This window comes from Heterocephalus glaber, unplaced genomic scaffold (assembly GCF_053883595.1).
Source record: "Heterocephalus glaber isolate CG9 unplaced genomic scaffold, H.glaber_assembly_v1.0 deba00001067, whole genome shotgun sequence".
In the NCBI taxonomy this organism is placed as follows: Eukaryota; Metazoa; Chordata; class Mammalia; order Rodentia; family Bathyergidae; genus Heterocephalus; species Heterocephalus glaber.
In genome coordinates, this window is record NW_028258187.1 from 6,477,002 (window position 1) to 6,491,176 (window position 14,175).

Below are 14,175 nucleotides of genomic sequence, written 5' to 3' on the forward strand. Positions count from 1 at the left end.
ATTGCTTTTTCTAAATAGAAACATGGTTTTAAGAAAATTACTAGAGAAAAAAGTGACAGTCAAAAATCTAAGATTGTATTTAAATATCTGATCAGGAAGTAGCAGAAAAATGTCATTTTTAAAATTTTACACATGTACACCCTTACATGTTTGTTTGCATTTGTATATGCATACACACACAAAAACCAACCCCACCCCCCATAAAGAAGACTACATCTACAATGATAACCCTGCTGGGCATATGTTACTTGAGAGAACTCCAGGAAATCTTAAAACAATAAAAAGCTATTCATAGAAGCCTTTTAAACCACTCACTTTGAAGAGTTGTCACATGGTGATAACCATAGTTGTCAAAACTCTGTTATGATCAGTGTATAGTATTAATAATAAAGAAAAACTGAAAGATATTTTTACAGGTGGAGACAAAATAAAAAGATTGTTTGGAGCCATGTAGATAAACATCTTCCTTAAGGCATATGCCAAACTTGCGTCTACTTTCAAGGATTAAGAAAAAAACTATTTAAAACTCCTTGGTCTATTATTAGGAGTGTCTTTCATAATGTAGATGTTTGTACAGGGCCAGATTAAATAATGCAGGACCTCGGGGCACTTTGAATTTGAGGTTCTTTATGTTATCAGTCAGGACTAATAATAAATAAACAAAATTCTAATTAAAGTAAATCACTCATCACATTGTGCTGCTGTATAACTGCATATAAATTATGATATGATAGTAGTGGGGTGTTGAATCTAGGCACCTGAATTTCTAGCTTAATCTGACTCCAGAGTATTGTTTATTCATGCTTTTATGTCTAAATTTCTGCTGTTTTTCTTCTCTGGCAATAACTAAATGATGTGAATCCAGGTAATTAAACTGAACTTTGTGGGATGTTTTAAAAAGTCTGAGTATCTCTCACACAAGTGTCTGGAAGAGGCAGAAATTGAGGGTCTTCCCTAAAAGGTCTTTCTCCTGCTGCCCAGCCCCTCCACTGTATCTGCTCACAGGCTTAGAACAGAGCCAGGCTCCAGTCCTGACCAGTCAGCATCCTCAGCTGCTTTTAGGTGCCAGCTCTAAGTCACAGAGAAAGAGTGGATTCACAAGAGTGGATATCTATCCTTACCCTAGACAAAGACTGGCCAGACCTTCCAGGGGCTTCCACATCTAGGATGGCCTCTCATCCCAGATTGCCTGGGGACTTATTCTTCCCTGTGAATTTCTAGAGCTTTCTCTGAGTGCTTATGGTCTAACTGTCTTCTCCAGCAAGATCTCATCCTCACAAAATGGGCAGGCAGTTTTGATTACAGAAATCCGATCTTCTTTTGTGAAGCACAGGCAAAGTGTGGCCTGGCTGAATGATTTCCGAACACTGCTTCTTGTTTGTTCTTTTGATAATTAGTGTGCAGTGCTGCTGGTAAGAAGCCCCCTCACTGCACATTTAGATCACCTTGGTAGGGAAATGCTACCTTAGCTATTGGACCATTTCTGAAACTGCCCGACTCTGACATTTTTAATACCAAACTTTATAGCAGCCTCAGTTTTCTTCCTTTTTTATTTAATATTCATATATAACATTTTATTGTTGCAGGAATGTTCTGTTGTGGGCAGGATTATGTGAATATGTCAGATACCATATGCTGCTCAGCCTCCAGTGGAGAGTCTAAGGCACATGTTAAAAAGAAGGTCCCATTGCCAGTAAAATGCTGTGAGACTGAACTTATTCCAGAGAGCCAAAAATGCTGTAATGGAGTTGGATATAATCCTTTGAAATATGTTTGCTCTGACAAGATTTCAACTGGAATGATGATGAAGGTAATTGATAGAAAACCTCTCTGAGGCACTGATTTGACAATGGAAAGAGAAATACATTGTTCATAACTATTTTTCTAAAATAGGAATATAAAAACTCCTGTGTGCATTATTCATTTTCACATTACATCCATATTAATACCGAATGAGTTTGCTATGATTAATGTTTTTGCAATGAATTCTAAAGGAATTAATAACGATTAGCGGTTCTCAGGGAAGCATCGCCCAGAACTCCTGAGTGCAGCACTGAAGTCTGTGGCAGAAAGAGCCATTCAGGTTGTCCTGTATGGTACCATTTCATGGCCCTGAGAGCTGGAGGATGACATGGGTGGAAATTCTTGCTCCTTCCCTCTCACTTGTCAAACCTATCCGCCATTTCCTGTCATGGAGACCTTGGAACATCTACTTCACTTGGCTAGGTTTCTCTGTAGTCCTTTAGACGGTACGGAATGAACAAGTACCGATGTTAACCCCCAAAATGAAGCACCAAGCATGGTCATGTGCTGGGACCCTCCCATCCACAAATGTCATGCTTTTGGGCATCACACTTGCCCAAGACCCCAGACACCTATCATTTTAAGCAGTAGTGGACATTTAAACAAAACACCTTCCCGTGTGCTAGAGTGATTTCTCATCCCAAGGCAGCTTAAAAATGGGTATATTGGTCACAGATAGTGAAAGGACACTTGCTGAATGTGACAACTACACAGTCCTTGTGAGGATATCATTGGATGGATGGGAAATAATTCTTTTGAGATTGTTAGGGCCCCAGCAAGAATTTTGATGATAGATGATACATAGAGTTAGCTAAATTTTTATGGCAAAGAGAATATTTCTCCACACTGAATCAGGTAGCATGATGTCAATCTGTAGGTTCTACCATGTTTCCTGGAATGCCTCTCTCAGAGATTTCCTTCTGTTTCAATCTGAGGGGGACCACTGTAGGGTCCAAACAACAGACCCTGCAGGGCTCCCCTAAGCTGGCAACAGGAATTTCTCCCACCCTATCTCATGTTGGTACCCTGACTGTGGGTCCTGGATTTCCACATTTTGAAGAATTATCTTCCTATATATTAGTGCATAGAAGGTAATTCTGGGAGGGCGTGATGTTTGAAATCATGTTCTACCCTCCCAGTGGATTAATGGCTTGGCCAAATACCTATTTCAAGGGTAAAAATAATCTCCAATTTTGTAGGCATTGCTGTAGTTTTGAGGCTTCTGATAATACTTTGATTACTGTTTTTTATAGGTAAGCTTTTCAGGATGTTCTTTTTATTTTCTTCCTCTAAATTTTCATGAAAATGTTCATCAATATGGAGGCTATTACTGTTCTTAATGATGTAGTTTTTGTGGACTTCTTCAGTCTGAAGTCTTTCAGGAAATATTATTTTATTATTTATTTGATAATTTGCTGTCTCTTACCTCTCCTTTTATCAACTATTTGGAGACTGGTCTTCCTAAACTGATCTTTCAGTTTTCTTCTTGCTGTTTCATGCCTATTGATCAACTCATTTTTTTCCAATTTGATAATATATCACCTTAACCTTATTTTTCATCCTACTAATTTCTTTAAATTTCAGCTCTCATTTTAAAACACTTTTAATGCCTCTCCTTTGCTGATTATTGTTTATTCACACCCTCCTACTGCTATTTCATTCCAGGAGCATCTATTTTTAGCCCACTGGAAATACTAATTACATCTTGCTGTTTTTGTTGTCTGCTTTCTTCCTTGGCCTGTCTCATTTATTCATTGGAGTCTATTTTAGTTTTCTTCTTTTCTGTGCTTTCCCTACTTCCTCGGAGTCCCTCATTCTGTGCTTGGAAATCTCTCCTTTTTCTTGGAGGCTGACTGAGCTTTTGCTGAGCAGAGGCCTGGGGACCACGGAGGTGGGGAGCACAGTGGGGTGATCATGTGGCCAGAAGGGTTTTCCTCAAGGAATCACAGTGCTTAATTAACTACCTCAATTCTCTACCCCAGGTTGGGGTGGGGGGCGTGCTGGGCTGCCAGCACTCGGGAAATCCAGCAGGAAAAGGGGTGCGAGGCCTCGGGGTGCACCATGTGCAGTAACTTTCCCACATCCCCTCTGGCACCTAGCTTCTGCCTTCCAGGGGCCATTCCCATTCCTTTTAATTTACCCACTCTTCCCTGAGCTGGTCTCACATTGTAATATCTTGCCGAATGCAGCTCACAGTGGTGCAGACATACTGCTAATGGTCTGCTTTAGCACCCTCTGCCCCAGAGCAAGGAGCTCAGTGCGTGTGGGTTGCCTTGACAGTTGTCTCAGGGCCTAAAGGTACCAAACATGTCCCCACGTTGTCCAGAGCTCACCAGCCCCCTAACCTTCAGTTTCTATTTCTTTGCCACTCCTACCACTAATGCCACTAACTAATGCCACTATTTTAGGGTTTCATTGCCCACAGCTAACTAGAGTATACTAAATCTAAAGACAGATATGCAACTATGTATTGGCTCCAAAGAATGAAAATCTTTTCTGCTTTGTTGAGGTATAATTGACAAATAAAAACTGCATATAACTTGATGTATATATGCATATATAAATGATCCCCACAGTTAAACTACTTAGTACTGTGTATCTGTAACAACACCTACAGTAGTAACCGTTTTCTTTCCTTTCCTTTTTTTTCTTCCTTTTCTTTGCCCTCTTCTCCCCTTGCTGTTTTCCCTTCCTTCTCCACCTCCTCTTCCTACTTCTTTCTTGTTCCTTTCTTTGTCTTTGTCTGTACATATGTGTGTATGTGTGTATGTGTGTGTGAGAATACTTAGGATTACTCTCTCAGCAAAATTTTGTCTTAGTCTTCTGCATTACATCCCAATACATTCCAATCTAATATGAGTTAGGCGTCCTGCTCCAAGAAACATCTTGGGGTCCTGAGACCCTTCTGTCTCGTGCTACTTCACATGTAGGCTTGAATCTCGGTGAAAAGGAGGGAGATTTGATTCCTGCATACCAGTGTGTCATACTTGGCCACTGGATGCTCGGTATATCCTTCCTGTGCATTAGCCATACAGACAAATCGAACAATGTGGCTCCTCTTGTTGTGAATAGGCTTCAAAATCCCAGGCTTCCAAGGATAAAAGAAAATAGTGGACATTAATGGGCCTATGGCAGTGTATGTGCTACATCCCTCTACTTCCCAGCTTCCAGAAATCTTTGAATGTCTTATTTCTGTTCCTGTTTCCTTAGACTTTTCATATTTATACCATTATTTTACTGTCACTTGGCTGAGCTTTAAGAGTATGTAGAAATAAGTACAAGTGCCCAATTTGCCATTTTTAGATGGAATTTCTGCTATATTTCTCTGAAGCAACTTGGTGAGAATAATTTAACTCATTTTATGTAAGGGAGAAGTTGATTGGAGAAGCTTCTATAATTGAGAATGTTTAAGTATTTAAATCACTCAGATTAGAATGATTATCAATACATAAAGTCCAGTGATTCATCAAAGAAAGTGTTTATAATTATAATGTATAATGATAGTTCATGAAATATTGAGATTTTCTGTAAGTTAGATAGGTAATATTTCTTACAGGTCCAACTTTCCCAATAGCACAGGGAGTACAAATTCTCAAATATTCCATTCTTTATTTTCCCCAGAATATCACAGGAAATTGTCAAAAGTTCCGTATTACACTCATGACTGCTATCACTGTTTGTGGTATGCATACTAAGCCTAAGGCATATGCATGCGTTACCTCACTTCCTCCCCATAGCAAACCTTCATGGAAAATTTAATTTCCATTTTCCCCTCTCAAGAAGCTAAGGCTCTGAGATTATGAGTTCACAGGGCTAGGAATTTGCAAAATTGAAATTTTAATCCCAATCTGGGTCACTTCAAAGTAGCCATACTTGCGTGTAGACAAACTACCTTCATTTCTTTTTATGAATTTTGACAGATTCATTATCAAGTAGGACAAGATTCATTTGAAAGATATACAAACCTACCCTACACAAGTCTAAAGGAAATCTTACAATCCTCTTCTCCCTCTCCCGCCCCTCCGCTGACCCAGGAAACCGCAGTTTGTGGGACTCTGTGCCCAGCGTCTAAGGAAGCCACTGCTTACTGTGGACACTGTGACTTCAACTTCACCAGCCACGTTTGTGTTGTGACAAGCAGGTCCCTCAATTCCACAGGGAAGGCATCGACTGAAGAAATATGCCCGTCTCCCGAAGAGATTGTTCATACAGGAGACATGAACACATTCTCCTTCACAGGTAACGGGCTGCAGTAGCTGGGCAGGGAATGTGAGAAACATTATTTCTCTCTGACTTCCTCCCTCCATAACCTATGATGGATTCCCTTTCTCCTCTCTCCTCTGCTCCCATAGCACATTGGCTACAAAGTTTACCTTCTGCCTGTCCTCCATCTCTCCCATGAGACTAAACTACGTCTTTGTTGACTTTTAACTCATTATTTGGATTTAGCATGCTATATGCCATCAGAAATATTTATCAGAATGGATTTAATTACCAACGTTCTCAGTGTACTGGACAATTTGTCCAATTTCCATTTTCTTCCGGCACTTGGTTAAAAATTTGAATCACAGACCCTCATTTGACAATTACTGGGTTCCACCTATAAGAATCCCCTCCTTGTATCTTCCCCTTGTAATCAGAGTCAAGATTCTGAAGAGCTTTTGAGACATACTTGCCCTAGCTCTCTCCCGAAGTGAATAGATGTTTCCACATACAGAGGTAGGATTATGAGGGCTTTTAAAATTCACACTCCAGATTGCTTTTCCTGCAGGAACATACTGTAAGTTGAATATGAAAGATCACAACCCTTCCTTTTTTCATGAAAAAGTTTAAACACACACACTTTTGTAGTGCTGTAACAATTCCACTGAAACCAATTTTCAGCCATTTAGAGAAACTTACGACTGAACTCTAACAACACCAGCATTGACTGAAATTCATTCATGTACTCTTTAATTTATCAAAAATATTTATGAAGGGGTTTGGCAGTGTGGCTCAATGGTACAGAATTTGCCTAGTGTATGGAAGGTGCTGGGTTTGACGACCAGAACAAAAAGTTAAATACCTACTAATAGCCAGTCACTACAGTAGGACCAGCAGTGTGAGGAAGCATTGCCATGGATGACTCGAAGCCTGTCTGAGGAAGTCCCATGGTGACTGGGAGTACCTACAGAACTGTTCCATAGTGTGGCAAATGGGGTATGCATAGGCACTGGGAGAAGCCAGCATCGTCCTCTGATGCTTTTGAAAAGTTCGGGAGCTACACCTGGTGCAGAAAGAAGGACTTTGGGAAAGACATTAGGCTGAGGGAGAGCTAAAGGACAGGGTAGGGCCTAAGAGGCAGAGAGAAAGTGGATGAGGCAGGGAGCATTTGCAAAGCGCAGGGAGCACTGAGCACCTCTGTGGGGAGCAGAGTACGGGAGGGAGAAAGCTGGGGAACAGCAGCCAGAGATTGTGGTTCAGGTCAGATCACACCAGACGTTAAGGCCACACTAAGCAGTTGGTCTTCATGCAGCAATGAATGGACTAGAAAATTTTCTAAACAATGGAAGGATACAAGTGTATGTACATTTTTGAAGGAATAGGCTGTCAGCTATTAAAGCTATGGTTGAGGTAAGACAAATACTGTATATATGGAACATTCAAGAAATAACAAATAAGTATTATTTAAACCTGTCCCGAGGGCCAAGGAAGAGGCTCCCCTGCTGCCATTTGAGGCTCCTAGGGCAGAGAAAGTGAGCCAAGCAGGCAGCAGAAGCACAACCCCCCTACTCCCCATGTGGAAATGAGAAGACAAGTAAACAAGCCTCAAAACCAGACTTCCAGATCACCTACAGCAAGCCCAAAGGGAAATGAGATGGAACAATCTGATACTCAACCACCTGGACTCCCTGAACTGGCAACAAAAGAGGATCTTGAAAAAATGAAATCAGAAATAATTTCTCAGGTAACAGCAAAGATTGTGCCCATAGTGCAAGAAATGATTAATAAATCTAGAGAGTACACAGATAAAAAAAAAATAGAGGATCTGAGGAACATGATGGAATCCCAACATAGGAAACAAATGGAATCCATGAAACAGATGTAAACAGATTTCCAGGAGATTAAAAACTCCCATCGAAAGTCTACGCAGCAGAATGAACCAATGTGAGGACAGAATTTCAGCTATAGAAGATAAGATTGCAATTAGTGAACAGGAAAAGAAAAACTGCTTCAAAATTGTAAGGGAACATGAGAAATCAATCCAGCAGCTGCTAGAGGATGCAAAGAAGAATAAAATAAGACTGATTGGAATCAATGAAGAAACAGGAGAGAGTGCAGATGGCATAAAAGAGCTGTTCACAGAAGTGATGGCAGAAAACTTCCCAAGCAGAAGAAAAGAGCTTGACATACAGATAAGTGAGGCATATAGGACTCCAACTAGCCTTGATCAAAAAAACTCTACACATAGGCATATAATAGTTAGGATTCCAGAAACCCAATAGAAGAACAAAATTCTGCAAGAACTTAGAGAAAAGAAACAAATCACATACAAAGGAAAGACCATCAGAATCACAGCAGACTTCTCAATGCAAATGCTCAAGGCAAGAAGACCTTGGAGTGATGTATTTCAAGTCCTAAGGAAAAACAGCCTCCAACTCAGATTGATGTACCCTGCAAAAGTATCTTTCAAAATTAATGGAGAAATAAGATACTTTCATGACAAAGAGCACCTCAGGAACTTCATGAATACCAAACCAGCACTCCAAAAACTTTTAGACAATATCCTAGGAAAAGGCAATGAGGATCACAACCCCAGGAAGCCCAGCAGAATGAATCCATTGGGCATGACAAATTAAATGCAAATGGGGAGAATCCAACAAAAAGAAAAAGTCATGATAAGGCTTTTAAAACTTTTAACTTCATCTCCCTAATGAGTACATGATTCAATCTTGTTATTGTTCATGATTAGTATTTTTCTGATTCTAGTGTTGCACACCTTTCCTTGTGCTGTACTGGCCATTTATCATCTTCTTGTGTCTACTTTTTAATTGAGTTGTCTATTAATAAGCTGTAAGAGTTCTTTATGTATTCTGGTCATAGCTTATAAACATTGTAAATAGGGTCTGTTTAAGGACTACTTTTCATTTTAACAATGTCATTTAAAGTTCTAAATTTTGATGGAATCTTATTTATCAATTTTTTTCTTTTATACATCATGTTTTTTGTATCCTAGGAAGTTCTTGCCTACCCTAAATTCATAAACATTTTCCCTTACAATTCCTTCTTAAAGTTTTATACTTTTAGGCTTTCATATTTAGGTTCATAGATCCTTTCAAGTTATTTTTATATATGGAAATAAAGGGCTGAGGTTAATTTTTTATATATGGATACCAGGTGTTCTAATGCCATTTGCTGAAAACACTATCTTTTCCTCAGCTCTTGAATTGAGTTTATATTCTATAAAATGTTAATGTTAAATAATCTTTCAAAACGCAGTGGACCATGTGTGTGTGGTTCTATTTCTAGATTCTCTGTTTTCTTCCAATGATCTATATGTCTTTCCTTACACCAACACTGCCTTGATTACTGTAGCTTTAGAAGAAGTCTTAAAATTTGGTACTAAATGTCTTCCAACACTGTTTTTTTTTTCTTTTTCTTTTTACTTTTCTAGGTCCTTTGTACTCCTACATAACTTTTAAATTTCAATATCCAATTCTTCAGTCATAGCAACTATACACAGACCTGAATTTTTATATATACCTTGTGTTTTCTAATCCTGCTAAATTCAAATACAAGTTCTGGGGTCTCCTAGAGATTTCTTAGTATTTTCTCTATAGATGATCATTTCATCTACATATAAAGATTTTGCTCCTACCTTGCCAATCCTATCCTAATTGTGTCATTTTATTTCCAGATTATTTTGGTTTGGGCCTATGTTTCAAAGTTTAATGGACAGATGAAGAGTAAGCATATCTGCCCTTGTTCCCCACTTTAAGGAGAAAGCATTATATCTTCTCCATTCATATCAGGCGTTCTCGCTGGAAGTATGGAGTACATGTCTTTAATCTGTTGAGAAGGTTCTGTTCTACTTCTAGTCTCCTGATAGCTTTTACCATGAACAGCTGTAGAATTTAGTCCAATACTTTCTCTGCAACTAGTGACAGGATCATATGGCTTTTTCCTTTCCTCTGTTAAAATGATGACTTTTGGGGGTGGTTCTTCCAATGCTGAACCAACACTGCCATCCCTATAATAAAACCACTTTCTACATCCTGCCAGATCTGACTTCTAATAGTTTCTAACAAATTTCTATGTATGTTCATACTTTTTTCTTCTATTATCTTTATCCAGTTTTAGGATTAGCACAATGTTGATTTCCTAAAATGAGGGAAGAAGTGTTCCTTTTTTCTGCTTTAATTGTTTGATATAATTCATCAGTTAAAATGTATACGAGCCTGTTGTTGTCATATAGGTATGTTTTCAAGCTAGGAATATACTTTCTTTAATAGGTGCTGTTCAAATTTTATATTTCCTCCAGAGTTAGTTTCATTAATTTGTCTTCCAAGGTACTTCCTAGAAGATGTCAAATTTATTTCAAAACAGATTTTTGAAATATGCTTTCTATTCCTTTTAAATTCTGTAAAATCTGTGGTAATGTCTCCTAGATCTTGATATTGTAATTTAAAAAGTGTATAATTGATATTGTGTAATAGGATGTAAAGGTCTAAAGGAGCAGGGCAAGTGGGAGGGGTAGGGGAAAGGAAAGAATGGAAAAGAAAAAAATATGAGAAAATGGAAACAAAATCTTTGCAAATAGGGAAGGGTGGAGGGGGTGAAGGGAGGGCAGGGAAAGGGGAAAAAAATAAGAACCAAGAGACTCATGTAATGGTACAAGATCCCAATGATGAATGTAAATGTATTTTTACCTAAAATGTACCAATAAATTTAATGGGGGGGCACAAATAAACCTGTCTCCCAAACCTTCAAATACCTCTGTTATTAGAAGATGAGCCCCATACAGAATGATCCATACAGGTAGTTTTAAAAAAGGCTATGTAGAGAATGGAGGTAGGAGATGGCAATTCTTGAAAAACTGGAGCTTTGAAAATAAGAAAGATTGCTGAGGAAAGGCAAAACTTCAACAGATGATTCTATGTAAAGCAAAAGGACTGTTTACATGAGCATCTTTAAAAGACTAGTGCTCACAGAAGAATAAAGAAACAAGAAGAGATGAGAGAGGAAAAAAAAGGAGACCCAAAACTGTAGGATAAAGAATATAGAAAGCCCCTCAGAGGGCTGCAGCAACTGGAATTAGAAATGGCAATGTGGGCTTGAAGGTGCAGAATAGTAGTTATTAGCACGGGGAAGTTTAACGTGCTATAGCAAGGAGGTGTAAAATATAGTGAGCATTTGTGTGTGGGTGGGTGGGTGGTCTGGACAGCTTGCTACCACATGGTCACAGAGTCTTTCCCCTCTTGTGGCTCACTATGCTACAGGTGGTAGCTCCATCCACATGCTTTGGCCTGGATTCCTATAGCATCCCAGCTCCAGTTCTTCTTCAGGAGATTCCTGGCAAAAGAAGGCAGAGTATTCCCCTTTAAAGGAGATTTAAAAGCTTCCGGTTTCTCATTCATACTCCTTCAGATGATGAGATCCAAATCCTTTGACCATACCTAGCTTCAAAGAAAAAAAAGGGTAAATATAGCTTCTAACTAGAAGTTAGGGAGACAGGATGGAAGGGACATTTGAGGATCTGCTGATGATCACTAAAGACAAGTGGTGTAGCTATCCTATTACCAGAGAAAATAGAGACAGGATGTGATTAAATTCGACAGCTTTGTTACTATAACAAATACCTGTGATATATCAGCTTGTAAGAAGGAAAGGTTTATGTTGGAGGTCTCAGGCCATGGTGAGTGGGTGCATTGCTTTTGAGCCTTTTGTGAAGCAGTTCATCTTGACAGAACCTGTGCACAGGAAGCTGCATCTCATGGTAAATAGGAAGCAAAGGAAAGAGGAAGAGACCAGCACCCCAAGATCCGCCCCAAGACCATGCGCCCAATGGCCTCATTTCCTCCCTCAGCCTACTGCCTTTCAAAGTTTCCACTGCTTCCCAGTTATACCACAGGCTGGGAGCTATGACTTTAATACATGGGGCTTGGAGGAAATTCAAGATATTGCTAAACCATAACAATAATCCTTTACATTTATAGGGAAATTTGCATTTTATGAAGTTCTGCCACATAACTTACTATATTTTATTTTCATATTAATCCTATATTTTTATTTTCCTAGTAATCCTATAAAATAGGCAGGGCCTCCTCTGCTGGTCCTTAGCCTGTGGAAGAGTCACTGCAAGAAACAAAGAAATGTCCCAGCTTTACAGGATTAAATAAGTGGTGAATAAATTTAGGTGATTAATTTTTAAGATACAAATTTTCCTGCAAAGTTGGAGTATTTCTACTTCCTAGATTAATGAAACTTAACCTGAAGCCAAGGCTTTGAAGATACCATGGACTCACAGGAGCATTTTCTAATAAAACTTTGTCCAGTCCAAAATCTCGGCAGGGATGGCTCTATCATTTTAAACAAAATGATCATTATTGGTTTGGGTTTTGGCAGGAGAAGACAGGAATTATGCTGTGGATTGAGAGCATCCATTGTTACTCATTAACATGGTACTATGAGAAGGTCAGTTTTGAGTCCTGCATTATAATTCATTTAATAGTCTAACAAAGTAATAGAAAATAATACTTGGTAAAATTTATAATAATAAAACTAAAAAATAATGTTGGCAAACCTGTTTCAAACAGAAGGAGTACACTAGCTTGTGAAACATCTAATTATACATTGGTCTAGTGCTTTTACTTTTTAATCATTTCTTTAATGTTTCCATATTTCTCTATTCAGAAATGATGAATTCTATTCTGTGAAATTCCATACCTCTGCGTCTAATAAACATTTAAAATATATTTTATTTTAAAAATAAAGATATTAGAACTTGATACACAAAGAGATGAGAGCATTTTTTTTTATACGTTTAAAGGTTTGGGTATCCATTTTTAATATGATGGTAAAAATAAAAACACGGGGACATGACAACCTGTGTTCTGTCTTTCCAGATGTGAACCTCGAGCCCTACACCATGTATGAATATAGGATTTCTGCACGGAACAGCTATGGGCCAGGGCTCAGCCATCCTGTTAGAGCCAGCACGAAGGAAGATGTTCCTGAGAGTGTGCGTCCCCCCCGGTGGACCACAGTGGGCGACCCTGAAGATACAGTTGTCTTACACTGGAGGAAACCTATACAGCCCAATGGTATTAAGCTACTTTTAAAGTAGAAACAGCTCAATCTCCTCAAGAACCCAAAAGAATATTGAAATGAGTGTGATCTATACTTCCTTGGCATGCCTTAACCACTAGAAAGTACATATTTCTGTGCCATCTAAGCTTTCACCTTCTGGCATGGCCCTCGTGAAATTTTAGCCTAAATAAATAATACACAAAGTTAAATATCACATGACTTCTCTTACATGAGAAACCCATGTTTGTTTATTTATTTATTTATTTATTTATTTATTTATTTATTTATTTAAAAATAAAAAGCCAAATAAAAAAAAATAGATAATACGGGGCCAGGGATTTAGCTCAGTGGTTCCTCCGCCTGCCTCGCAGGCACAAGGTCCATAATTCAATCCCCGGTACCAAAAAAAAAAAAAAAAAAAAGATAATAGGAAGCAAGGAGATAGGTCTTTCTCAGCAGGGAAGAGATGTGGAGATGGAGAGAGGGGGAGGGAGTGAAGAGATAGAGAAGGAAAAGAGGAGCTGGGATGTGGTAGGTACATGGACCAACTCCACGCCAGGAACGCAAACAGTGTGTATTGCACACATGCACCAAAGTGGGGAAGTGGGGAGAGGAGACCAAGAGATGAGTGGAGTGGGGAGGCAGAAAGGAAAGGGATGGAAAAAGAGATTAAGATGTGTTATGAGCACGTACCAACTTCCCACAAGGAACGTCATCCTCGTGTACTGCACGATGTACTCATTAGCTAAAATAATTTTTTAAAAGTTCCTTCAATCCTAAAATATATCTGAGCTGCTTTCAAATAAGCAGAGCATGTTCAGGGAAGTCGAAATAGTTTTAATATTGAAAATAATTTTTTTTGATACTGAAGGAAAATAAATATAAATGACTTGATTATGCCAAGGATCCATTTCCTCTATGACAGTACAATTAAGACCTAGTTGTGCATAGCAATATGGTAACAAATTAAAATTAAATATTGCTACTGTATTTCATTTCTTAGGGACACTGAGACATGTAAGTTCTTTGCAAATAGTTAAAATTATACAATATTCAACTACAGCCACTTCTCTGTATCTTTTA

General features: G+C 38.6%; 1 protein-coding gene across 1 annotated transcript in view; it reads left to right on the forward strand.

The window, feature by feature from the left end:
- Positions 1-14,175, forward strand: part of Ush2a (usherin) — a 692,185-nt gene that overhangs the window by 533,417 nt on the left and 144,593 nt on the right. The window contains exons 50-52 of the mRNA XM_013066500.3: positions 1,587-1,810; positions 5,838-6,042; positions 12,909-13,106. Coding sequence (XP_012921954.2) covers positions 1,587-1,810; positions 5,838-6,042; positions 12,909-13,106 — 627 coding nt within the window. The remainder of the gene's footprint in view (positions 1-1,586; positions 1,811-5,837; positions 6,043-12,908; positions 13,107-14,175) is intronic.